The sequence below is a fragment of the Rattus norvegicus genome, chromosome 9, assembly GCF_036323735.1.
Source record: "Rattus norvegicus strain BN/NHsdMcwi chromosome 9, GRCr8, whole genome shotgun sequence".
In the NCBI taxonomy this organism is placed as follows: Eukaryota; Metazoa; Chordata; class Mammalia; order Rodentia; family Muridae; genus Rattus; species Rattus norvegicus.
This window is the reverse complement of record NC_086027.1, coordinates 20785886-20810036: the sequence shown is the minus strand read 5'-3', so window position 1 is coordinate 20810036 and position 24151 is coordinate 20785886. Positions and strand designations below refer to the sequence as shown.

General features: G+C 52.5%; 4 protein-coding genes across 12 annotated transcripts in view; 2 read left to right on the top strand and 2 right to left on the bottom strand.

The window, feature by feature from the left end:
- Positions 1-6860, top strand: part of Usp49 (ubiquitin specific peptidase 49) — a 64505-nt gene extending 57645 nt beyond the window's left edge. For 4 of the 6 annotated variants that reach the window (XM_017596410.3, XM_039083485.2, XM_017596411.3 and 1 more), the window contains 2 exons: positions 277-482; positions 1276-6860. In XM_017596410.3, coding sequence (XP_017451899.1) covers positions 277-482; positions 1276-1466 — 397 coding nt within the window. In that variant the 3' untranslated portion in view covers positions 1467-6860. Of the gene's footprint in view, positions 1-276 lie in introns of all 6 variants that reach the window. The other 2 variants (NM_001136470.1, XM_063267083.1) reach the window with 2 other exon arrangements.
- A 2-nt stretch (positions 6861-6862) lies between these two features.
- On the bottom strand, positions 6863-8231 carry Tomm6 (translocase of outer mitochondrial membrane 6). Its single transcript, NM_001399365.1, has 3 exons — positions 8085-8231; positions 7296-7396; positions 6863-7126 (listed from the first exon to the last, which is right to left on the bottom strand). The coding sequence occupies exons 1-2, from the start codon at positions 8210-8212 to the stop codon at positions 7300-7302; spliced, it is 225 nt and encodes a 74-aa protein (NP_001386294.1). The 5' UTR covers positions 8213-8231; the 3' UTR covers positions 6863-7126; positions 7296-7299.
- Positions 8232-8539: 308 nt separating this feature from the next.
- Prickle4 (prickle planar cell polarity protein 4) lies at positions 8540-14789 on the bottom strand. 2 transcript variants are annotated; one of them, NM_001427023.1, is made up of 7 exons: positions 14574-14789; positions 12477-12621; positions 11546-11653; positions 10775-10912; positions 10250-10453; positions 9454-9658; positions 8540-9005 (listed from the first exon to the last, which is right to left on the bottom strand). In NM_001427023.1, exons 2-7 carry the CDS (start codon positions 12606-12608, stop codon positions 8710-8712), a joined length of 1083 nt encoding a protein of 360 aa, NP_001413952.1. In that variant the 5' UTR covers positions 12609-12621; positions 14574-14789; the 3' UTR covers positions 8540-8709. The 2 variants fall into 2 exon arrangements, with proteins under 2 accessions (NP_001413952.1, XP_038940418.1); XM_039084490.2 differs by lacking the exon at positions 14574-14789 and having other exon boundaries at positions 8710-9002; positions 12477-12608.
- On the top strand, positions 9132-23941 carry Frs3 (fibroblast growth factor receptor substrate 3). Of its 3 annotated transcripts, none has more exons than XM_063267085.1 (7): positions 9132-9262; positions 17021-17163; positions 18375-18463; positions 19242-19428; positions 21251-21412; positions 22225-22379; positions 22599-23941. In XM_063267085.1, the coding sequence occupies exons 3-7, from the start codon at positions 18398-18400 to the stop codon at positions 23508-23510; spliced, it is 1482 nt and encodes a 493-aa protein (XP_063123155.1). In that variant the 5' UTR covers positions 9132-9262; positions 17021-17163; positions 18375-18397; the 3' UTR covers positions 23511-23941. The 3 variants fall into 3 exon arrangements, with proteins under 3 accessions (XP_063123155.1, NP_001017382.2, XP_063123156.1); NM_001017382.2 differs by lacking the exon at positions 9132-9262 and adding an exon at positions 15215-15308; XM_063267086.1 differs by lacking the exon at positions 9132-9262 and adding an exon at positions 15323-16930.
- Positions 23942-24151: the final 210 nt, after the last annotated feature.

The following is a 24151-nucleotide window of genomic DNA, read 5'->3' as shown; positions in this document are numbered from 1 at the left end:
TGACTGTCCTGGAATTTGCTCTATAGAACCTGCTGGCCTCAAACTCAAGAGATTTACCTGCCTTTGCCTCCTGGGTGCTGGGACTAAGGGCATGCACACCACAGCCCGGCTCCAAGCTGCTTCTTTAGGGATTAGTAGGTTCAGAGGCTCCATTGAGCAGCAGACATCCTGTGAATTTTGATTAGTAGGGGCAAATCCAAATCCAAATTGTTTTCTCGGCTCCCTGTTAACTACTCTTCCAGCCTTCTCGAGTAAGAAACTCCTTTCATGTTGTAGGTGGTCTGGCCGTAACCATCGTGAGAAGATCGGGGTCCATGTCGTCTTTGATCAGGTGTTAACCATGGAACCTTACTGCTGCGGGGACATGCTCTCCTCCCTTGACAAAGACACCTTTGCCTATGACCTCTCCGCAGTGGTCATGCATCACGGGAAAGGGTTTGGCTCAGGACACTACACAGCCTATTGCTACAACACAGAGGGAGGTGCGTGTACTTTGCTCTGTGGGCTCGGGGACGTGGAAAGGGGTTTCTTTGTTCACACCTTATTGCTTTCCGTTATTTCCAGCCCAGGTTAGCTAGGGACAAATTACATACATTAAAAGTCAATGGGGAGCTTGATGAAAGTTAGGAGTCTAGTAAGGATATAAGGCTGTGCTAGGAATGAGCAAAGCACTTAGACCCAGTGCTGGAGATTAGCACAGGATCTGTCATTTGTGTATTTCTTATCATTACCGTAGCCCACTATGGCTATGATAATGATAATTCCGCCGACTTCATCTTCCTTCTCAGTCATGCAGAAATGATGGGGCTTCATGGAGATAGATAAGTCACAACTCAAGTAAGTCATCTTGGAGGACACGGAGGGCACTTTCTCTGTCCTCACGAGCTTCAACCTTCCCCCGGGGCAAGGTCTCTGCCGCTGCACTGTAAGCAGGTTTGCAGCAGCCTAAGCCCTCAAGGACTGCTGCCGAACTCTTTACTTGCATTCTCTCCCCACCCCCTCTGCTTAGCCCCCACATCCTGCCACTCTGTGGAGGCTTCTTAGATAACTAAAAGCATGAAGGAAGACAAAGCGTGGCCAGTCAGTACTGTAGGCAAGGGATGAGAGCCAGTGGTTAGGGAGCCTACCGTCACTGTCATTCGTGTGTCCCTGTCCCCAGTAATCAGAAGGTGACTCTGTTCTCCCACTGTTGTCTCCTCATCTCCTGGCTGCAGCTGTCTGAAAATGGAAACTAGGTTGTCATTTTCTCTCTCTCTCTCTCCTTTGGCTCCCTAGGTTTTTGGGTCCACTGCAATGACTCAAAGCTGGATGTATGCAGTGTGGAGGAAGTGTGCAAAACCCAGGCCTACATTCTTTTTTACACTCGAAGAACAGTTCAGGGCAGCGCAAAACTCTCAGAACCCCATCTCCGAGCTCAGGTGCACTCCAGCAGCAAGGACGATCGCAGAACATACACATTTCCCTGACTGGGAGGCAAGCATCAAAATGGCCTCCAGCTCTCCTCTCGGGAAATAAGGCTTGCCACAGTAACAGATTCCTGGGGTTGCCACACTGGGTCTAGGGGAGAAATGCCCTGTGATTCCTGCTCTGTCAAAAAATTGGTAGTTACTTTCTTGTGAAACCATGCAAATCCCTCCTTTCATAAAAACAATCTAAAGGAGTAGCTTCTATGAAGATTCTTTTGTCAGATGCTTCTGGAAAACAGGGACCTGGGTAGAGGAGACGGGGTAAGCGATGAGCCAGCCATGAGAACAGTCATGTCTGTCTGTCATGAGTCCCCTATTCATCAGGCCCTCCCCGAAGCACTGCACAGAGTACATGAGGGCCCCGGGCTGAGAGCTGGTGGCAAAGACTGGTCCCAACACAGAAGGTGAAGTCACAGGAGTTATTCACTCTAAGAAGGTAACCATCAAGAGTCATAGCTTGCAGACTTCATTTCTTAGGAGAGAACAGTTGAAGAGTGAGGGGCATGGAGCCCCTCCATGCCAACGGGAAGGCTGTCTGTCATAGCTTGTCTTCTCCTGAGCTGTTGTCACCTTGTCACTCCACATGGTGAAGCTGAGACTTGAGCCATCCCTAAGGCAGTCAGGAGGACACATAGACCTGTGTGTGCATGGTCTGTGTGAGCTAAGCCATGGACACTCCTGACTTCCCCAGTCCTGTAGCAAGGGCTGGGCTCAGAGTCATGGCTTGGTTTGGATCGGTTTTTGTCAGTTGTCAGAAGCTTTCACAGAATGCAGTGAGGGTGAGCTGGGCTTGTCTGAATGACTGCTGCCCCTAAGGCCTCACCTTATGTGACATGAAGGTTCTCCCCTGCCCCTTGCTTCCCTGTGTGTGAGCAGTGCTTAGGGATCGGCTGTGTGGCTGCTGTGGCCCTGGCCTGTTCTATCCCAGTGTGCTGTTCTTCACCCCTGCTGCTTTGGCCACAAGGAATACAGCAAGACTGTCTCTTACTCTGGAATCAGTAAAAACACATCTCTAAAGTCCACTCCGTCTCTGCGGGAGGAGTGCTCAGAGCCTTCCTGTCAGGCACAGTAAGCTTCTTCCCCTTGGCAGTGGCGACTGCGGTGCCCCACAGCCTCCCCTGCGAGTGCTGTCTTGATTACGTAGCTCGTGTTGATGTCTGCGTTCAGGCAGAGCAGTTGTCACTTGGTGGGAGTTGTAGGGGTGGGGAACAGGATGGGGAGGCTGAGGAGGCACCACCACACGTCCAGGCACATCTGTGGTGTTTACTGCTGCTCTCCTTTGAGGTGAGCTCTCCTGTAGGCCTGCCAGACATCAGCAACACGGAAGAAATCAGACAGAAAGTGGCTCATCCTGACAGGGATGGCGTGCTGGATTTGAACTTGCTTTTTAATAACACTGTGAGGTTTCTGTAATATTTAGCTTTTATTTGGAAGCGATAACGTAAGGCATTGTTGTGCTGTTTGGTTTTTACTGCCTATTTCAGGCTTTTTTCTGAGCTTTGCTTGGGCTCCTCCTCTCCTGGGCACTGTTTTAGGGTGTCCCGGCTGCCCACCCTGCCTGAGGTTCTGATGTAAAGCTGTACCCCTTCAGGGAGGTCTACATTGCTAAGATGGCTGATGGTGATGATTTGCTACCGTGGTAGGAAAGCCCATTCGAAATCAAAACCTGTGCTGACACACCCTGTAAGGCCAGCACTCGTTAGGCTGAGGCAGGGGGATCATGAATTCAAAGCTCCATTGTGAGGCCCTGTTTGAAAAGCAAAATCAACAAACTATAGAGAATAGAAAACAAAGGAAGTAAGACTGGACTGCACCTCACCTTAAACCTGTGTTGTTTTTTCTAGAAGGAGAACCTGTAGGCAGAGAACACAGACCTGCCTGTCTAGGGGGAACACATTAGAAGACTCTTACTCAGTTTTTAAAGATAGTTTTATAGCAGCTATCAGCAGGACTGGTAAGCACATTAGGGACTTCATAAAGCTTAACTGCCCACCCACCTATGAGATTAGTAAAATCGCTTAAAGTAAGTGGGAACTGAAACCAGCTTCTCCACTGAGCCACCCTCAGGGAGGTGGACACCTAGCACTGGAAGCAGCAGCGTGAGGGAGGTAAGAGTGTGGTGCTTAAGGAGACCTCTGCTGCAGAGGAGCTATAGGGTCCGGGCTGCTATGCTGCACTGTCCTCTGCTCTGGTGCCTGCACAGCCAAAGCACAGCACTGTCAGCTGCATCACAGTGAAACATTCTAAAAAGAAAGGACAGACAGATCTTGACTAGCTGACTCCAGGACAAACCCTAGTGCTGCTCTCCCAGCTGCAGTCTCGGTCTGTGAACCCTTTGTAATTGGCTGGTGTGTTTACTTACTGCTGTAGCCAGCCAAGACAAATATACCCCAGCCCTCAAAAATGACTTCTTACCTCAGTCTAGCCTGGCCCTCATGCTGTGGTTGCCTCTCAGAGCAGGTACCATCACTAGTACCAAGACAGCAGGGACACCTTGGCACCCAGAACCGCAGCTCTCACCCCAGGGCAGGAGAGCTTTTAGATGTTGCTTGGAGCGTCAAGAATAAAACTGGAAACTGTGGAAGAGTTACTGTGTCCTATGGACTCAATAGCAGAGTTTATTTTTGTTCACAGTGGCAAGGTCCATGATTGTATGAGGTCCCTGCTCTGGCTATGCCTTCAGCTCCATCCACATTCAGGGGAAGAACCAATGAGGTGGACTGGCCAGCAGTGCCCCGAGTAAGCCGAGTCGATGGTACAGAACAAAAATTGAGGGGAGGGGGGATCTGAAATTTGTTTTACTGAAAAAGCTTTGTGAACTAATTTTCTACAATTGATAAAATTTGGTGCCTTGTACTTGATTGTGGTTTGCATGAGAGTTAAGGGGGAGGGCTCCTTTTTGTTGTGTCAAGTGGCAGATGGGTCTGTAGTGTTTAAAGGATACGTGCTATCAGATTTTTAGAGCATTCCTTTCTTAGGTACGAATGTAAATTGTTCTTACCAGCAAGTTCTAGAGTTTTAATGTCCAAATTGTATTTGTAATCAATCATTCCTCAAATGTCTGAATACCACTATTCGTTGCCCCTTGTACATGCCAAACGTTAATGTTGGACTTTTCTGGAGGTGACCCTTTCCTGAATGTGTATCACATCCCTGTGCGGGATTGCAGCTTATGTGTGCAAGGGTTTCCAGTTAGTTGGGAGAGCACAAATGATCAGAAAGCCTTTCTCTCGATCATGATGAAGCCGAGGGACCAATGGCGGTAGTCTGCATTTACTCTGGAGTCCTGCGTGAACCATCAGGAAGCAGTGTTACAGTGATGCCCACGTGTGAGCCTTCAGACTGTAAGACAAGCCACCACCGTGTAGTAAGCAGTGAATCATCTAAATGACCCGTCTCCGCCACCTCGACACTTCCTGGGCAGATGACAAATGGGACAGTGCTCCGTGGCTGAGGAAGGTATTGAGACTCCATTCAGTCAGGGCCAGTCTCAGCCAGTTCTTTCATTCCAACCTTGAAGTTTCTACTGAACTAGTGCAGCTTCACCCAAGTGCTCATGAACTTACCGTTGGTTCGAGCATACTTGGTAACTGGGTCACTTGACTTCTTTATTAGCTAAGTGTGGGTCTGTCAGTACTGAAGCTGGAAAGGCCTTAGGACGGTGAGCTTCCTCCCGTTCACATTCCGCTCTGCTCTCGGTTCAGTCTGTCACTGACTACGCTATCCCCGTCAGCCCATGCACTCTGCGCCATGGCCCAGCAGCTATGAAGCAAGCGGTCAGTTTGTGAGATCTGCCCGTGCTTGAACTGGCATCTTTCACTTACAAAGAATTAGCCCTGGGAAAGGGCTCATGGCTAGAGCACTTGGCTCTCGCGGGCCGGGTCTCACCCAGCTGCACTAAACCAGCTTAAATGAAAGAATGCCCTGGGTTCGGTCCCCAGCTCCGAAAAAAAAGGAAAAAAGAAGAAAAGAAAAGGTCATCTGGGGTTCTAAGTCTAACATACAGCTTACAAGCTTCTTGGGCTCTGCAAGCAATGGCCTCAAGCCCAAGCCTCATCCTAGTATTCATACTCATGACCCTGTCCACCCTGGGCCCATTTTTTTTTTTTAAAGCAGTCTCACTGTGTAGCCCTGGCTAACTTGGAACTTACTATGTAGAACAGGCTGGCAGTACAGAGCCATATGCATCCAGGATTAAGTGTGCGCCACCAGGGCCTCAGCCTGTCTTCCTCCCAATGATCTCTAAAATAAACGTTTCAGAGCATCTGTAACCCTAGGTAAATGCTAGGCCTGAGTTCATTCAGGGTGTTCCTCCTAGCTGTCCACCACATGGGCTCTATCTGATAAACATTCACGAGAACACGGTAATGCCCATCGAACACATGGCTAGGCATGTAGCTCAGCAGAGCCCAGAGTTGGAGACCATCACCACATAAAGCCAGGCATAGTGCAGCCTTTAATCCTAACCTGTACCTGTCGTTCTAAGTGTTGGTCCATGCAAGCGGCAGGATAAGCAGTTCACAGCCACCCTCAACCATGTAGTTATGTTTGAGGCCAGCCTGGGCTACAGACCCTGTCTCAAAAAGACAAAAACACAAAAAAACTCTTTAATTGCCCCCACCCCCACCCCAATTATTTTGTGGCTCTGTGGAGGTCAAATTCAGAATTGAAGCCTTTTCTGCAATGAGCTAGGCCCCAGAGGACGACAGAATGAGACACAAGCCAGCAGATCCAAGAAAGCTGCTTTGCCGTTTCCCTTAGTGAGCCGCCATAGGTAACATCTGTAATAGTCATGTAGCTGTGGCCCAGATCCACCAGCCCCTCCTCACTCACGCTCTGTAACCCACAACCAATTCAAACGGGCTGGAGCAGAAGAAGAAATTTTAAAACACCCAGTAAATTGACTAAGTGAAGCTGTGGAGAGCCTGTCTCTCCCCGCCTGGTTTCCCACACAGGATGTCCGTGCTGCTTCTTACACGCTTGGAAGGACACCAGACGGCAGCACCAGCATGAGTCTCGGGGTAGGAAGCACCTTTCTTTGTGACACATTTGCCTCCACCCACACATCACTGTCCTCTTCTGCCACCAAATCTCACTCTTCCAACAATGTCTCCCCGGTACCTGGAAAACCCACTGGCAAATTAAAACGCCAACCACCACCAACTTCGTCCTCCAGGACTCAACAATAGGAACTGTCAAGCATCAGCTTTGTGGTGTGTCTGCATCCCTGAGGAGTGGGGGTTCCAGTCCCATCTCATCTCCACTGCAGCTCCTGTTTGGGGCTCACTCCTGCCTCTTGAGTGTGAAATACAAGTCATGTTTATTTGATTTTTGTAAACTGACTTTTTACACCTTGTTTTTGTAAGAAATTTCTTATTAAAAGAATAAAACACCTGTCTTGATGTGCAGACTTTATTTGAAATCTTTTCTAAGAACCATTTCTACTCTTCAGGACAGGGACAAAGATCGCCCTGTGCAGAAAGTTGGGAACTGCACACAAAACTGCAGAAGCAACATTTCAGCTGAAGCTGGGGCCTGGTGGGAGGGAGGGTCAGGCAAGGAGAGGGAGTCAACTTTAGCTGCCACTCGGGTAGTGTCTTGTGGTGGTCACAGACAGTAGGCTGTCTTTGGGAAGTGTGAATACACAGGAGGTCCATTCTCTGCAAGCAGATAACAGCGTTAGGAACAGAACTGCTTTCACCTAGAAACCCTTGGGCAAAGTTTTACCCCGAGAATCTCCCCTCCTTCCTGTGAATAGCTGACAGAGCATACTGCTGTCTCCATCTTTTAGAACTCCTGAAATAGGCAGAGGAAAAGTTTCGTGCTTACCTGCCTACACCCCTGGCTGAGGTGCCATCAAATCAATGTCACTCAAGTTCCTGGCCAGCCAAACTCCAGCAGCAAAGAGTCCCAAATTGAGGATCAAGTTCCTGAGTAAAGAATACATTTCATTAACCCTACATATTGTCCTCGAGTCTAACGCAGCTAATGACATACCACGGGAAGTTTTCTCTCAGCACCACGTGAGAGTGAGGTTCAGACACTCGATACAGTGGCTTGTTCCCCTAATATGCACATGAGAATTTTAAGTTCACATCTACTTCTAACACAAGCAAAGGCCAACTTAGCACTCTGCTGGGGCTAAAATCTGTTTATGCGCCGAAACCCCTTCCCTGCTTTTTAGGTCAGAGTGACTTCTTAAAAATATTACTTTAGGGGCTGGGGATTTAGCTCAGTGGTAGAGCGCTTACCTAGGAAGCGCAAGGCCCTGGGTTCGGTCCCCAGCTCCAAAAAAAAAAAAAAAAAAATTTGTGTATGTGCGCGCGCGTGCACGTGACACAATGCATATGTGCAGGTCAGTACAAACCCGGAGGAGTTAGTTGGTCTTTTCCAACCTACCAGCCCCATGGATTGAACTCATGTCCTCAGGCCTGGCAGCTGAACTATTGTTGCAACCCAGGGCGACATACCTTGAAAGCCACGTGATAGATGGCTTTTGCCACCACGAAACCACTCTTCTCAATGAGATAAAACCCCTGGGGATGCATGCCAGACTCACTAAGTAGGGAAATACAAGTTTAAGTTTATGAGGACCAGAGAGGGGTCAGGTTCGATTACCTCCGGAAGTCGTTCCGATCGGTGGCGAAGCGGTAGACGCCGCGAAGCCAGTCTCCCACGTTGTCTGGAACCTCGGAGTTCTCACCGGCCGAGCCGGCGGCGCTCACCGTCACACCGCTGGAAGCCATAACAGCACCGAGCACGTCCGTACCGGCAGCGCGTCGCACCGAGTCGGCGCAGGCCGATCGCGCAACTTCCGACCCCGCACTTCCGCCGATCAGAGTAATAAGTGAGCGAGAAGGCCCGCCCGGACCGCCTCCAGGAGTCCATCGAGCTGGAAAGCTTGGTCGGAGGTGGAGCCCCAGCTCGCGGCCCCACCTCCCAGTGCCTGGGGTCTGTTTTCCGTGCTGCGCTACAACTCCATTAGTTTAAGCAAGGTGCTGACAGTGTGGCTAGCCCAGTCTTTGGGGATAGGGGATAGCTCACCCTGGAGGCTCATGGCAGTGATGTGCTCCCAAGAAAGTGTCCTTCAGGTCAGAAGAGCGTGCAGTACCAATGGGATTGTCCCGCGTGCCTGACTGCCTTCAGTCTCAGGTTTTTACACAGCACAGCCTTGTTATCTCGCTTCACAGATCCCCCACTCCCCATCCCACAATCTCACTACCCCGATTTCCAGACCGCGCCACTAACAAATAGCGCAATGCTTCCTGGAGATGCCTCTGTCATCTGCTTGGAGGTTTTCAGGGGTCTTCCAGAGATCTGGAAGGCGCTGGCCGAAGAAATAGCCTTCGGGTTCCGACTCAGAGGAAGAGGAGCAGGTGGGGCAGGGGCTGCCCTCTTTGGGTGTCTGTGGGCTGTTTCTATCCCGCTGTTTGGACGCCTCACTCGGGATTGCCACTGCAGAGGGAAGCGCAGCTCGGGAGGTGATCTTGTCATCCGAGGAGGCACGGTTCCAGCCGACACTTGGATCAGGTCCTTCTCCTGTTCCAAACCCATCAGAAATGCCCATCTCAGAGCCCCCAAATCTCTGTGCAAGAGGCGGGCCAGGGTTGCGTGCGGCCTCCCGCCCCGCCCCAGGCTGTGCCGTGCGCGCCACCGCTGCCGCCAGTCTACCCCAGGGGCCCCCGCCTCCGTCCACCAGTGGGCGACCGCCTCCCCCGCTTGGGAGCGAGTCCGGCGCCGCAGCCCCGCCGGGTGGGTTCAAGAGGCCCTTGGAGCTCGCAGGCCAGGGACGCGCGGTGAGAACTGCGGGCCCCAATGCTCGCGTCTGGGGGTTGCGGTGGGTGGACGAGGTGTTGCTGGAGCAGTGGTTGTTGTAGGACAGCGTGGGTATGGGGCGAGGGGTTCTGGCCTGGGAGATTACCCCCTTCCATGCTCAGCCCAAGCCGCTGCTCCCTCCCATTAAGATCTGCACCATCCCCTCCATTACCAAGGGACGCCTGTCCTTCCGCTGCCCCTATTGAGCTAGAGCCCCCACTTCTGTAGCGTCTCGCAAAGCAGCTGGGGCAGCACGGGCTACCCCCCGGCAGGGCATAACGTCCCCCATCCAGGGGCTCTGCGCAGTCTTGGCAGCAGAAGTGGTTCTCGTGCCAGTGTCGTCCCTCGGCCTCGGTGCAGCGCTGGGAGAAGATCAGCTGGGTGAGGAAGAGGAAACCGGTTCGTTCATTCATTCATTCATTCATTCATTCATTCACTCACTCACTCACCCATTCTCTCATCCTTGCAATAACCACGCCTTATACCCATAAACGCCATGCCCACAGGCATTCTGATTTGAAGTACTTTGTGACTTTTGGATTCAGGGAGGGTGATTCACTTTAGGCCGGATCTTCCACGTAGCAGGTGGCACAGCCAGAAGTTGGACCCCAGAGCTTCCCTGACTCCTATCCCATGGTTCAATACGGCCTTTCATGTTGATGTTAAGATCCTGCTAGCATTGGGCAAGTACAGCACTGATCATCTGGCATAGTGACGAGATAAACATCTGTTCAAGACTCCAGAAACGTTCTGAGTCCAAACTAATTTAAGGACCTCTGCTCACAATGGGGGAGGGCAGACATAAATAAAGGCAACAGGTCCCACATAGCTCAAGAGAACAGAGAGGAATGGTGTGGCCCTGGCTGGTTCCTAGTTCTGGTGAGCCTGCAGCCTAGGAAGCTGCTCTGTGTCCCTTTGTTCCTGGCCCCAAGGAAGAACTCCCCTAGTGCCCCCTCTCAGTGCTCTACCTGGTCACAAGCCGGACATCGAGGTCGCAGCAGCTCTGCGTGATGACGGCCACAGTACAGGTGCCCATCGTGGTAGAAGTAGATGAGGTTTGTCAGGGCCTGGCCACAGGCCTGGCAGGCAAAACAAGGTCTGTGCCAGCAGCACCGCTCTCCGGCCCTGGCGGCGAACACTCCATACTCCCCTGGGTTCAGCAGCTTCTTGCACTGCCAGGCGAGGGGTGGGGCGGCACCGAGATGGTCAGAATCTGAAGCTTCTTAGCTCCTCTCACGGCCTTTCCATTCAGCCTGACCTCCCAGTCTGACCTCCCAGTCTGACCTCATATTGTATCCCAGGCCCCTATCCACCAGAAAGGCCACCGATCCCCCCCAAAACCTGGCTTCCAGTTTTCTCTACCATTTACCAAATCATTGCTCCTAAAACCATTTCTCCACTAAAGTCCCCCAAGGCCCTTCTGCAGAAGCCAGAGAGCAAAGGGTAGAGGAAGGGGAAGGCTCTGGAATGGAAAAGGGAGGCAGACTCCCTACCTTCTCACAAGTGTGGCCTTCAAGCTTAGGAGGCAGTAGACGGGCCACCCCCTGTCCCAGAGATTTCTGCTTCCGCTGGGCACAGAAAAGTCGAAGTTGGGCCAGTTCCTCCTCCCCTAGGGCCAAACAGTAGCGTTCCTGCCAAAACAGATCCTCATGCACCCAGGCCTCAGGGTAGCATGTCACTAGGACTGGAAAGTTCTATAAGGCCTAGCTCCTGGGCCACAGAGGGGTAGAGTCTTGGGAGGAGAGAACGGCATTTGTGCTCGGAAAAGGGAAGAGAACGCACTTAAGTGCCTTTGGTTCACTGTGCTGCTCATGGAAATGGCCACCACTCGGTCCCTTAGCACCTGGTACTGTCACCAGATAGCTTGGCTCCCATTCCCATGAAGCTAGATCTCACCCCCGCTTTTCAGATCTGTGTTCTCTCTGCTTCATAACTGCCTTGACTCCCCTAGTGAAGTGTAAGCCTTTAGGCTGTACATGGTGGGGCCTCAATAAATGCTAAAGGATCATATTTCTACATTTGTGCATTCCATTCTTGATTTCAAATGCCGTTCATGTCCATTTTCCCATTTGCTCTTGAGCTGAGTAAGCACTGGGGTACACAGAGGGGACATCACTCTACCTGTTATTACGTGTGGAGACTCAAGCTAGTGTCGGAGCTGGGCCTTCTAGTCATACCCCCTGAATTCTAGACCAAGAGCCTTTCCACGTATTAACCATGTGGGGAGAGGGGGAAGAAGGAGAGGGATGAGGGGGAAGACCCACATCACTGTCCTGTGGTGGAAGCTGCTGCAGGAGGGTCCGAAAGCCAGGCCAGTTTGAAGCTTGGCTGATATCCGGGCAAGGTGGGCCCAAGCTCGAGGACGTAGGAGCCTGAGGAAGGACACAGGAGAAAACGAGGTGGGGCTAGGCTTTCTCTTCCCTTATCACCTCTCTTCCAGTCCGCAGCAACTCCCAAGCTCTGCCCCTGGAGAGAAAGCCTTCCAGTTCTTCACTAAGCCGGAACAGTAGGTCCACTCCTGATCAGAGGTCTGCCTGGAGGGAACCCCCAAACACCACCTCCATTCAGTTATTCCCTGGGGTCAAAGTCCCTCTCATCTGGTCTGACAACTCAAGCCAGACCTAGGAGAGGCACTGTATTCAAGTCAGAGCCCCAGTTCCTCCTGACAAGAGAAATGGTCTACAAAGTGGCTGTACATTCCTATAATCCTGCCCACTGGGAGGCGGAAGTAGGACTGAAGCTTCAGGGCTGCATGACTAGAGCTTGGCTCAAAGGGGGAGAAAGCAGGAGACAGACGGCTCAGCAGGTAAAGCCACACCGCCAAGCCTAAGTCTGATCCCCACGGTCCACATGGTAGAAGAGGAGGACTGGCTCCCACAGGTTGTCCTCTGACCTCCACATGTATGGTGGTGCACACACACTCACACACACGTGCACACACGCACACACGCACATGCATGTGCACACGCACACACACATGCACGTCTCTCCCGCCTGGAACTTGATACTCCATATATAGACCAGGCTGGCCTTGTACTCACTGAGTTCTGGAACTAATGGTGTGCACTGTCACACCTGACTGACTAAGGTTTTGTTTTAATAGAGAAATGCAAACTACCTCCTACTTGGCAGGAGGGGAATGAGGGCCAGAGGACGAGACCACCATGGTCTCAGAAAGAGTGGGACTCCTACAACCTGAACAGAGATATCCCCATAGCCCTGTACTGGCCGGTGGCCTGAATCACTGTCTGTGTTGACTGGTGGATCTGGCTCCCTGAAGATAGGATTGTCCTGTTGGAGGGACCAGTCAGAATTCTGAACTGACATTGGTGACAGTCACCTGAAAGAAACAAAATAAGAACACCCCATTCAGTAAGCTTTTGCAGTATGCCAGGTGAACCAAAGTGCTTTGCAAACACCATCTCTTTTTTTCTTTTTCTCTTTTTTTTTTCTTTTTTTTTCGGACCTGGGGACCGAACCCAGGGCCTTGCGCTGGCTAGGCAAGCGCTCTACCACTGAGCTAAATCCCCAACCCCGCAAATACCATCTCATAGCCTTGCCAACAGCCAGGTGGCTTAGGTAGCATTGTACCCATTTTACAGATGGCCAGACTGGGGCTCAGAGAACAGTGATATATATCCAAGACCAAACAGCTGAGAGGTGGCAAAGGCAGGTGGTTTAGCCACTGGGTTTATGAAGTTCAAATTCTTGGGTCTCACAAAGCTGGGATGAACTAGAAGAGAAGGCAACAGTAGAAGAAACCACGTTGCTGTCCCATGAGCCTCTGGGCAGGTTGGACCTCTCCTACCCACCTCAGTCTTCCCTAGTTCTTCAGTGCACCCCTCCCCAGGACCTGCCTTCTTACCAAGCCCCACGCAGTCTGCACATTTTCAGCTGAATTTGGGGGCCTGGATAAAGGCCTCCTCAAATTCTCTGGACTGCACTAGTAGTCCCTTCCCTGAGTTCTCAAGTGACACATAGCCCATTCCCCCAAATTAGCACCCAGTGTTTCCTCACCTAGTCTAAATTCCTCCCTCGAGGGTACAAGAAACTTTTGTTCATTCATTCTGTCTCTGATGAAACCTGTAGCCTCTCACCAACCAGGTAAGCTATCTTCCACTAAGAGCTATATCACCTGTGTGCTTGTGTGGGGGGGTGGGGAGGGAGTTTCAGAGCCAAGGCTGGCTTTGAACTCCTGATCCTCCTGCCTCTACCTCCAAAGGGCTGAGATCCAAGGCATGCACCACCACAGCCAGCTTCACAGCAGTAATTTTAATGGACAGTCCCAGTGCAACCTGTGTAGTTAGCCACAGTCTATTTGGGATCACAGTGTCTACTGAAGTAGGGAAAAGAGGGGCCCTGCTCTCACTGAGGTCCCAGGCTAGTGAACAAGAAGAAACACAGTAGCCGGGGAGAACAAGGATGTACACGGATTCTAGGTGAAGGGGTTGGGCTGTGTGGGGTGGGGGTAGCCAAGGCAAACTTATATGTTTATTCGGTGTCTGAGACGATTCTCGAACTGGGATGGAGTCTGACAGCAGGGCTTAGGAGGACTGCCAGTAAATCACTGGGCTTTGGGGATGGCCAGCAGGCTCAGTTTAGAGTACCTTCCAACTCCAAGCACTCCCTCAGTGCCCCTTCCTATACCCAGCGCCACCCTTCCCTATTCCCCGCTCCACACCCACCTGCTTCCTTCCTGTTCTGTCCCTCACACCAGGTTTCCTGTGGAAGGTGGCCAGAATGAACTATCCACATTCAGGGCTAGAAACAGTCCCACCCCTTAGCACTGGTTCAGCTCCATGCAACAAGGTTGTGTGTGGGGTAGGTTCTGGGGCCCCAGAAGACTTGGGACTCTCTTCCAGATTAGTTCTGGTTTGCATGGAACTGTCCAGCAACAAGTATCAGAAAACACACCTCTACCCAACATCCTTCCTGTCCCCTACTCTAATTCACCTCCCGTTACCATTAGACCCCATCTTACTAACGTTCTGGTTTCCTCCCATAGTTCCCTTCCTCTCTCCTTTCAGGTAAGAACAGGCCAAACACTGGCTCCCCAGCCCCTCAGGTGCAACTAGATTCGGGGGGGTCGACCTTCCCCAAACAACACCGGTTCGTGGAAGGATGAGAGGCCCCAGAGGCTGGAGAGCAGTAGACAAGGGAAGGTGTCCCCGAATCAGAGGAAAAGGGGGAGGGGAGTGTAGGCTTTCACAAAGTGGCCTCTAGGCATAGCCCCCAATTCTTCCTAGAACTTGGCCGGTCCACCTGCAAGGCAGAGGCTCAACGTGTGCTTACCGAGTTCTCTTGGGGGTCTCTGTCTAGCTGCAGGTTTACGAGTGGGAATCAAGATTCCGAAAGGGTCTCTGCGTGGCTAAGCGACAACGCTGTACAGCAGAGACCTGCCGTCGGCCACGCCCCCAAGCGGTCCCAACCAGGCAGGTGCTTCAGACCAAGGAAAGCGCTCGTGGGTCTCAGGACAGGAAGGGCACAGGCACCCGTGTACCGCCAAGCTGCGAACTGTCTCTCGGCCCACCCCCGGCTTAAGCCCCGCCCCCTCTGCGGGCCTTTACAGCCCTCCCCTTTGTCCCCAGTGGTCGGTCCCTCACCACTTCCCCTCCTGGATTCCGAGTCTGGTCCAGACTCCTCAGATCCGCTTTGCTATCTTTCGTGATTCTCTTCGGCTTGAGAGATTGCTCCTACCTCTGTCTCCGCCCTATCCCGCCCCGCGCCCCTTCTCCAGACAGGCCACGCCCCTCAGGAGTCCTAGTCACCGGCCCCGAGCGCCCTCTGGCGTCTGCGCATGCTCTCTGTCCCGGACTGCAAAGTCCTCCAAAGGGACCTTCTAGGCTGCGCGCCGGTTGCCCCGGCTGGGGTCGGTCCGCTCGCAGCGTCTCGTTGGTGCAGCCAGCGACCTCCGACCCCGCGGGCGCGGAGCGGGGCGGGGCTGGGAGGCCTTAGCTGCGGGCGGGCGGCGGCTGCTGCAGCGGGACCCGGGAGCGGGGCCCGGCGCCGCCCGGGCCGCGGGGCGATGTGAGTCGGGGCGCAGCGGGGCGGGGACCAGGCGGCTCTACCGAGGCCCGGTCGTGCCGCGCCGCAGTCTCCGTTCCTACCCTAGAAAGCCCTAAGCAGACAGGCTAGCGGCGGACCGGGGGCTGGGGGCGGGGATCCAGGCTCGGAGCGCGGCCGCAACCTCCGCGTTCCGTCTGGGTATCTAGAAAAACCTCCTGTTACCAGTTCTGCCTTTCGCTTCCCAGACCCCACCCTCTTCCCTCCCCCTAGTTGCACCTTCGGGTCTTCGGGATCCCGCAGAACCCCCTCACGCTCCCAATCCTCTGAAACGCCCACAGTCACCTCCTTCTCTGCTCAATGGCCCAAAGGCTTCTGCGGTCCTGAAACCCAGCCTTTGCATGCTTCTTGCAGCCCACCTTCTCACAAGGCTTCGTATACATTTTCAGATCTCATACCTCCATCTGGTGCCTGTACCCAACCCTACCTACCTCAGACATAACCTCCCCCATCCCACCCAATATAATCCCCCTCAATGGACCATCCGATAATGTGTTTAATATTTTAAAGAACAAGTGGGCTGTCAGAAAGATGTAATCCCTCTCCCATCCTGCATCCAGTAGCTCTTGACCTCACACCCCTTCCCAACTCCCTGTTGATAGTTTAAACAAACCCCCATGTTTGGTGGTTTTTTTTTTTTTCCCCCACTACCTACCTTTAGCCTGCGCACACTTCCTTCAGCCTGCTTCCTCCTTCCAAGGAATAAGCCAGACCAAGAGAGGGGTTCTTTTACCTAAGAGTTGTGAGGGGGACCCCGGGAAGTACTGTTTTCCTGGAAAGGGAAGGTGGGATTTCAAGGGTTTTCTTCAGAGTCCTGGTTTGTTGATTCATCTACCTAGGTAGGCCTCAGATAATCTGAAATTTTGCCTCTTGTTATAATTGGACCTTTCTGACCCTAGGAACAGAAAGTCTGTCCCGCTTTCAAATGTGAAGTGCTTTATTTATAACTACTTCTAGAAATTACCTCAACTAGAACTCCCATAGTTGATAGATGTTTCCTCAAAAAAAAAAAAAAAAAACCCAAAACAACAACAACCCCCAGGGGCACGAATAGAGATAGTGGAGGGAGAATGACACCCCCCCCTCCGCCCCGCACCCGATATATCATAACAACAAAACATTCTAAAATGTTGGTTTCCCAAATCATACTGTTATATTGTTCTTCTGAGAAAGAAAGCTTTTTATAGGGATAAAATTCTGTGCAATGGTCAGGTGATGTATTTGGGTTTTGGTTTTGGTTTTGGTTGGGGATTTTTTTGGGGGGGTGGGGGACGGGAAGTTGGGACAGTGTTTTCTGTGTAGCCTTGGCTCTGTGGACCAGGCTAGCCTTGAACTCAGACATCTTCTGCCTCTGCCCTCTGAGTGTTGGAATTAAAATTATGGGTCACCACCTCACAACTAGGTGATGTTCTGAGAGGCTTATATACCGGGATTCAGAGGGCGCTCCATTGAGGGCTGTGAACTGAAGGTACCAGACTCCTCAGAACTCATTGTCTTTGGTCCTAAGTTCCTTTCAGGGCTGAGAATCTGTGGCCTTTTTATCCACAATCTTCTGACCCACTAGAGCCTAGACCAGATAAGTTCAGGTGGGCTACACTGATAACAAGTCTATTTCCTGAAGAGCTGAGGTTGAGAATAGGTCTCCATTAATGTGTGGTCTCTGTCTCCTGTGCTAGGTGAGCCCCAGGTGTGACCCCCAGGGATCCAGGTGAAGTCTCTGCAGACACTCTGCCATGACACCCCACCAAGAACAAGGGGAATAAAGTGGGACCCTTTCCCATGCCCCTCCCACGGTCAGCACCCCGATGGCCTGGGTGAGGTAAGACCTGTGGTTTAGGTACTGGCATTGTAGAGTTTCTCGATGTGGGAGGAATGTAGGGAATAGGCCTCTGTGTGGCTCGGGGTTCTATAGACACAGCAGACATTCCTGGATAAGCCACTGCCTTATTTACTTACTTACTATCTTTATTTTTTGCAGCAAAGTGAACCTCTTAAAACTTCAGGCGGGGGCCTAGAAGCCTTAGAGCCCTTACCTAGCAAGTATGAAGCACTAGGTTAGATCTCCAGCGTTAAAGCCAAAACAACCACAAAACCTCCATTTGGGATCTCTCCACGTATCTCTCATTCCCTTGGATCACAAAGGCCTGAGTGCTGTCCTCTCCTTATTAAGGCAGAAAGCTGTCGGTTGTGACATGTCATTCGATTACCAGTGTCTTGAGGGAAAAGCTAGCTAAGGTCTCTTACCTCTGCTTCTGGCCTCTGGGAAGAAAGTGCAGTCTTTTGTTGTTTTAGCTTTAGAGTGTTGGGAGTCGGCTCCAAGTAAAGAATCTACGCTGAACAGCTACATGCTGGGCTGCAGCATTTTGGGTTTTTCTCAGTGAAGAAATACAGTGTGCACCTTTGCTCCCAATGCCTGGGAAACAGAAGAGTCTCTGTGAGTCCCAGTGTCCAGTCATGAAGTATGTCTTAAGACCACAATGTAGCAACAGCTCACTTGAAGAGAACGTCGGAAATAGTAACTTCTGGTGGATATTGGGGTGGGGGCAAGGGAAGAAAGGGAGAACAAGTTTGGAGCGGAATGGGTAAGGTGAAAACTGAGGAAAGGAGAGGGACAAGATGGTGTCTGGGATGCCCACGTGACCCTGTGTTTGCTGAATCCAGATGAAGACCTCAGGCCAGCACACAACTGAGGCAGCCACTCCCAACACCTCACATCTATCCTGCTCAAGACTCCATCCATATCACTTCACGGGTCAAAATCCTGTGTACTTGTCAGGGGCCAGATTGAACGTTAACCTCTGAGAAGCTTACCATCCTGCCCCCACCTACGGGAATCCTTAACTCATTCTAACTTGAATTAATGTTTATCCCAAGTGTGTTTGGCCATGGATTGAGACAGAATCCCCTCAGGGTGTGTCTGTGTCACACAGCCTGTTGGACAGAGGACGTGCTCACAGTGCAGTATTCTGCACAGAGCAGAGCAGCTTGGCAGGGCTGCTGGTGACCTGTTCATCTCTTGTCTTTCCCCAGGGCTGATAGGCTGCTCTGACACCATGGGGAGCTGCTGTAGCTGCCTGGACAGAGACAGCGTGCCACACAACCACCCTACCAAGTTCAAGGTACCCAGACCCTCTGTCCACTCAAGTCCCAACGTCCCCTTGAGGTTAGGCTTCCTGTGTCTCTAGGGAAAGGAAGATGACAGGCTGTGGCTGTGGGCCCAATAAGGCTCCTGATGCTTGCTCTTGGCCTCTGAGGTAGTGTGAGAGGGAAAACCTGACCTTTGTTTCTTATTTTTTATTCTCCCTCTCCCTCTCCCTCTCTCTCCTCTCTTACTACCAGGAATCATGTTTTAAGTAGAGCACACATAGCACAAGAAGAAACACTGGGTTTTGTGAGCCTAAGTTCCCTACATCCCATAGGAGGCGCCATCTCCTCTCAACTGGGTTTTTTCTGGGCCTGTGTTTCTCCTGCCCAACTGGAGAGGGACACTCAGCAAGTTTGCACAGTTCCTGGGTTGGAAGCTGGCTGTATTTGTTCTGCCTTGGGCCTGTCAACAAGACTTTAGATTTTGAATTAACAGTTAAACCCCTCCACACTGTTAAGCCCCAGGAAGTTCTTGAACATTGGACAGTTAACCACCTGGCCTGGGAGGTCAGCAGATGACCTCTTTCCTGTTTGTGCAAACAACAGAGCTGAGGCTCATAGGAGAGACTTCCCCCAACCCCCTGAAAACTCTGACTCATGGCACTGCTCTGTGTGACCAAGGGATCTCTTGGTACAGCTAGGAGCAACTCTGTCTCCTAGCTCTAGCCCTTCATGATGCTGCGTCCCCATGTCTCAGGGTCCTTGCAGACACTTCGTAGCTTCTCTGTTGACCTTGGTCACTTCTCCCTACAGGTGACAAATGTGGATGATGAAGGGGTGGAGTTGGGCTCAGGGGTGATGGAGCTGACCCAGAGCGAGCTGGTGCTGCACCTGCACCAGCAGGAAGCTGTCCGCTGGCCCTACCTCTGCCTGCGGCGCTATGGCTACGACTCCAATCTCTTCTCCTTTGAGAGTGGCCGCCGCTGTCAGACAGGCCAGGGTGAGTACAGCCCTGCCCTCCAGGACAGGGCCTGGGTTGTTACAGAAGTGAAGAATGGCCCTAACACCCTACCAGCAGGCATCGGCCTTGGCATTATTGTTCAGAGCAGGGAAAGGTCTCAGCCAAAGGCCTAGAGCGTGTTATTATGGAATTACGTGGACCTAGAGCAGTCCTCTTCCACACCTCAGTCATTGCTGTTCTCCCTAGATGCCTTGGTGCGAACACTTGGTACACAGTCCATGGAAGGAGCCAGTGCTCCTCGACCAGAGTCCACATGGCAAAGACAACTCTTTCCACTGTTGCCACGGTTTCAGGGTCCTTACTGCCTCTGCAGTAGGGAAAACCTGAGCTGCCAGATCTTACACCCTGGGCTCCATGCACAGTGGAGGAGAAGTCAGGCAGGAGGCTGGCAGCTCGGCTGAGAAGCTCGCACAGAGATTTGGGCAGCGGGAACTTGGGTCTCTCGCATACAGTGTAACCTTCTACAGCCTGACCTTTGTCTGCCGTCACCTGAGCAGTGGAGCTCAGGGCTGGCAGGCTACTCATGAGCTTGAGGTTAGGGCTTGAGGCCTAGGACTTGCTTCTTAGGTCCACACATGCTCAGCACAAGGAGTCCTTCTTGGGATTGTGCTGCAGGCAGACAGAGCTGTCTCTCCCCTAACACCAGGCTTTTGCTGTACCCCAGCCCACCTCACATTCCTTTCTTTCTCCCCCCTCTCCCTCCCTTCCCTCTTTGTCTTCCTCCTCCTTCTCTCCCTGCCCCGCCCCTTTGAGATGGTCTTGTTATATGTGGTCCTGACTGGTCTCCAAGTTCATGGGAATCCTTCTCTCACCTCCCAAGTTCAAGATTACAACCAGTGCCACCATTTCTGTCCTTCTGATCTTGCCCAGCTTTTACATATTTGTCACCTTTCTCATTCTGTTTCTACAAAATTCCATTACCCTATGCTGGAGCTAATGGGTAGCAATATAAAACAGCGATGTGATATTCACTGTCCATGTCCCAATGTAACTGTATCTATCATTCTGTGGGTGTGGCGCTGGAGAGTAAATCAGGGCTCTGTGTGTGCTAGGAACCCCTTACACACCGTGGTTTTTTGAGAGAGGGTTTTCATGGGTAGCTCAGGTTAGCCTTGCACTTAATGCTCAACTGTGTGTGTGGTGCCATACCTGGTAACATCTATGTTTGCTGTGGATGTGTGCACAAGCTATCCCATAGGCCTGTGTTACAGAGCCCCAGGCTGGCATCTTTAGAGCCATTGAGTTCCATGTGCTCAGTCAAGTCCTGCCACTTTAGGGACAGACTGGTCTTGGAAGTGCTTAGAGGCCTACCGCATGAAGAAGCACCGGACTGCCTTGCTGTGTCTCTCCCCAAGCTCTGTGAGGGACATAAGTGAGGAGACAGGAAGATGGGGGCTCTATCCATGGTGGGCTCTCCTCCCCAGAAGACACCTATCCTTTTTTTTTTTTTTTTTGGTTCTTTTTTTCGGAGCTGGGGACTGAACCCAGGGCCTTGCGCTTGCTAGGCAAGCGCTCTACCACTGAGCTAAATCCCCAACCCCAGAAGACACCTATCCTTATGAAAACAAATGTCCTGGGGCTTGGGAAAATAGAAGGTAGTGTAGGGAACTGGGTGCCTGGGGCTTATCCCCCACCCCTCCAGTATCACTGGGATTCTGGGGCACCTCTGCCTCTCTCTGCAAAGAATGCTCAGGGAACCTTGTGAGAGTGGAGGTCAGGGTCATGGCCTTCCTTTGGCTGGCTGACCTTTCTGTACCAGAGAGGGCTGGGGGAGCCCTCACTGCTTCTTCACCTCCTCCAGGGATCTTTGCGTTCAAGTGCTCAAGGGCAGAGGAAATCTTCAACCTGCTGCAGGACCTCATGCAGTGTAACAGCATCAATGTGACAGAAGAGCCGGTCATCATCACACGGAACAGCCACCCACAAGAGCTTGACCTCCCTCGAGGCTCCTCCCAGCCCACGGGTGAGGAGACCCCATCCCAGCACCCTGTCATACACACACATGAGCTCTAGTCTGGGAGGCCCAAGTCACACTAGCAGGTAGGGGACTGACTGTGGGGGTGAGCCAGCCTTCCTGGACGTTCTTCCATCATCAGAGCCATTCCTGAGGATGGAGCAGTCCTGGGCAGGGCTAGTTGGGTGACTCAAGCTGGAGCTGCAGAGTCCTGGGCCTTGGGTCAACTAATGGTTGGGGAGCAGACAGGAAGATGTTGGGTTGCCATAGAAACAGCAGTCTGGAGCTTTCTGCTTCCTTTCATCTCCTGGCCCGGATCTCATACGAAGTACACTTGTGGCTTGCGGGCGCAACCATCTCTGCTCATGTTTGTGTGGAGGTTCCTGTGATCTGTGCTTGACGGACCACTGACTCAGACCACATAGCCCTGAGCATTGTACTCCCTGGCCTGTCTGTGAGAGACAGAAAGGGCTAAAACGTCCCCTGTGTTTGTGAGGTTTCCCTGGGGCTCCCTGGCAAAGCCTGCCTGGTCATAGGATGGTCCAGGGGTGACAGGTGTGCCGTCAGTGTTTAGTAAGTATGTGAGCAAATAGGAGGTGAGGTCAGCCTCGGGACGGCTTCAGAAGTCAGGGCAGGGTTTGACTGCACAGGTACAGGGGAGTGGAGGGCAGTAAGTCATACAAGGGGCCGTGAGAGCTTCTTGCTTGCCACTGGAAGAGTTGCAGGGCACCCCAGTATGTGTGCATGTGTTTGTTTGCAAATGACTGTCAGTTGGCTCCCATACCCCTTACCTTGGCTGCTTCCCCTGAACCCACCTCTAGGCTACACAGTCTCCAGCTTCTCCAATGGCTTCCCTGGCTGCCCTGGAGAAGGCCCACGGTTCTCCTCTGCTCCGCGCCGACCCTCCACAAGCAGTCTGCGACACCCGTCGCCTGGGGAAGAGTCCACCCAGACCCTCATTGCCTCGGATGAGCAGGTGCACATGTGGTGGGGTGGGCCTAGGGACGGTTGTGAGAACAGAAGAGACTTGATGCAGTGTACAGCCTGCCTCTACCCAAGCAGGGGTGGCAGCTTGTTGGAGGCCACAGGAAAAACTCTAGCTCTTTTCCTGTCCTCTCTGGTCCTGTCCCTCTGCCCTCCCCATTCTCCCAGGCCTTGAAACCACCTGATTCACTTAACCTCTTTACCCCTGCAGTCTCACACCTATGTCAACACACCAACCGGGGAAGAGGACCGCAGGAGTCGCCACTGCCTGCAGCCACTGCCTGAGGGCAGAGTGCCCTTCCCACCACAGACACAGGTCTCCGACCAGCGGGACCCACAGGTGTTCCTGCAGCCAGGGCAGGTCAAGTTCGTGTTGGGCCCCACGCCTGCTCGACGACAGGTGATGAAGTGCCAGAGCCTCTGCCCCAGCATGCAGGACCCTCCCCTCCACAACAACAACAACGAGGGCCCTTCCGAGTGCCCAGCCCAGCCCAAATGCACCTATGAGAATGTCAGTGGAGGTCTGCAGCAAGGGGCTGGCTGGAGACTGAGCCCAGAGGAGCGAGGGTGGAGTGGCCTGGCCCACCGTCGGGCTGCCCTGCTGCACTATGAAAACCTGCCCCCTCTTCCTCCTGTGTGGGAGAGCCAAGTCCAACAGCTGGGAGGGGAGGCTGGGGATGATGGGGACTCCAAGGATGGGCTTACCCCGTCCTCAAATGGCTTCCCTGATGGTGAGGAAGATGAAACCCCGCTACAGAAGCCCACCAGCACCCGAGCCTCCGCCCGTAGTCACAGCAGCTTCCCGGTCCCTCTGACCCGCCGCCGAGGCTCCCCAAGGGTCTTCAACTTTGATTTCCGCCGGCCGGGCCCTGAGCCCCCAAGGCAGCTCAACTACATCCAGGTGGAGCTCAAGGGCTGGGGCACAGCCCATCCCAAGGGGCCCCAGAACCCCTCGGTATCTGGAGCTCCTGGGCCCACCCCACACCCTGCTCGAAGCTCAGACTCCTATGCCGTGATTGACCTCAAGAAAACGGTGGCCATGTCCAACCTGCAGAGGGCTCTGCCCCGAGATGACGGCACTGTCAGGAAGACTCGGCACAACAGCACCGACCTGCCTCTGTAGACCTGGTCCTCCACCTGCCTCTGCCTGCAGCGGGCAGACTCCACCTCACCCACCAGCCCAGGACACACAGCTGCTTTGCAGAAGACACTACCCTGCACTGCTGGGGTCCCCAAAGATGTCAGCCACCGAGTGTCTGGGGAGAGGGGGGAGAAGAGGGGGAGCAGGAGAGGATGGAGCCACGGTGTAAACTGTGAAGGGTTCTCAAGGTTGCATTTCGCACCCTTCCCTAATGTCTGTCTGTCTAGTCTGTCAGCTGTCCGTGTGTCTGTGCTTTCTGTTTCCTTTTCCTTTCCTTTTTTTTTTTTTTCTTTTTGGTTGGAGTTTTGAGACATTTTGTACCTGTTGGTTTTATTTATCAGTTTATTTTTCTATTTATTGTTTTAAATGTAACTTAACATATTTATTATTAATATAATTATTTTTAAATTCTGGCTCAGTGAGTGCTCTCGTCTGTGCAGTGTTTCCTGGCAGGGTCTGGGTAGGAAGGCGGCCTCACAGCAATAGGGGCTTCATTCATGACAAGTCAAGGAGGGGAGGCTGGAAAGTCTGTGGTCACTTCTTTTTCTCTAAGAAGCACTGGCCTAGAGCATAAGTCTCCAGGGATGCAGAAGGGTCCTGGGAAGAAATGTGCCCTACGAGAT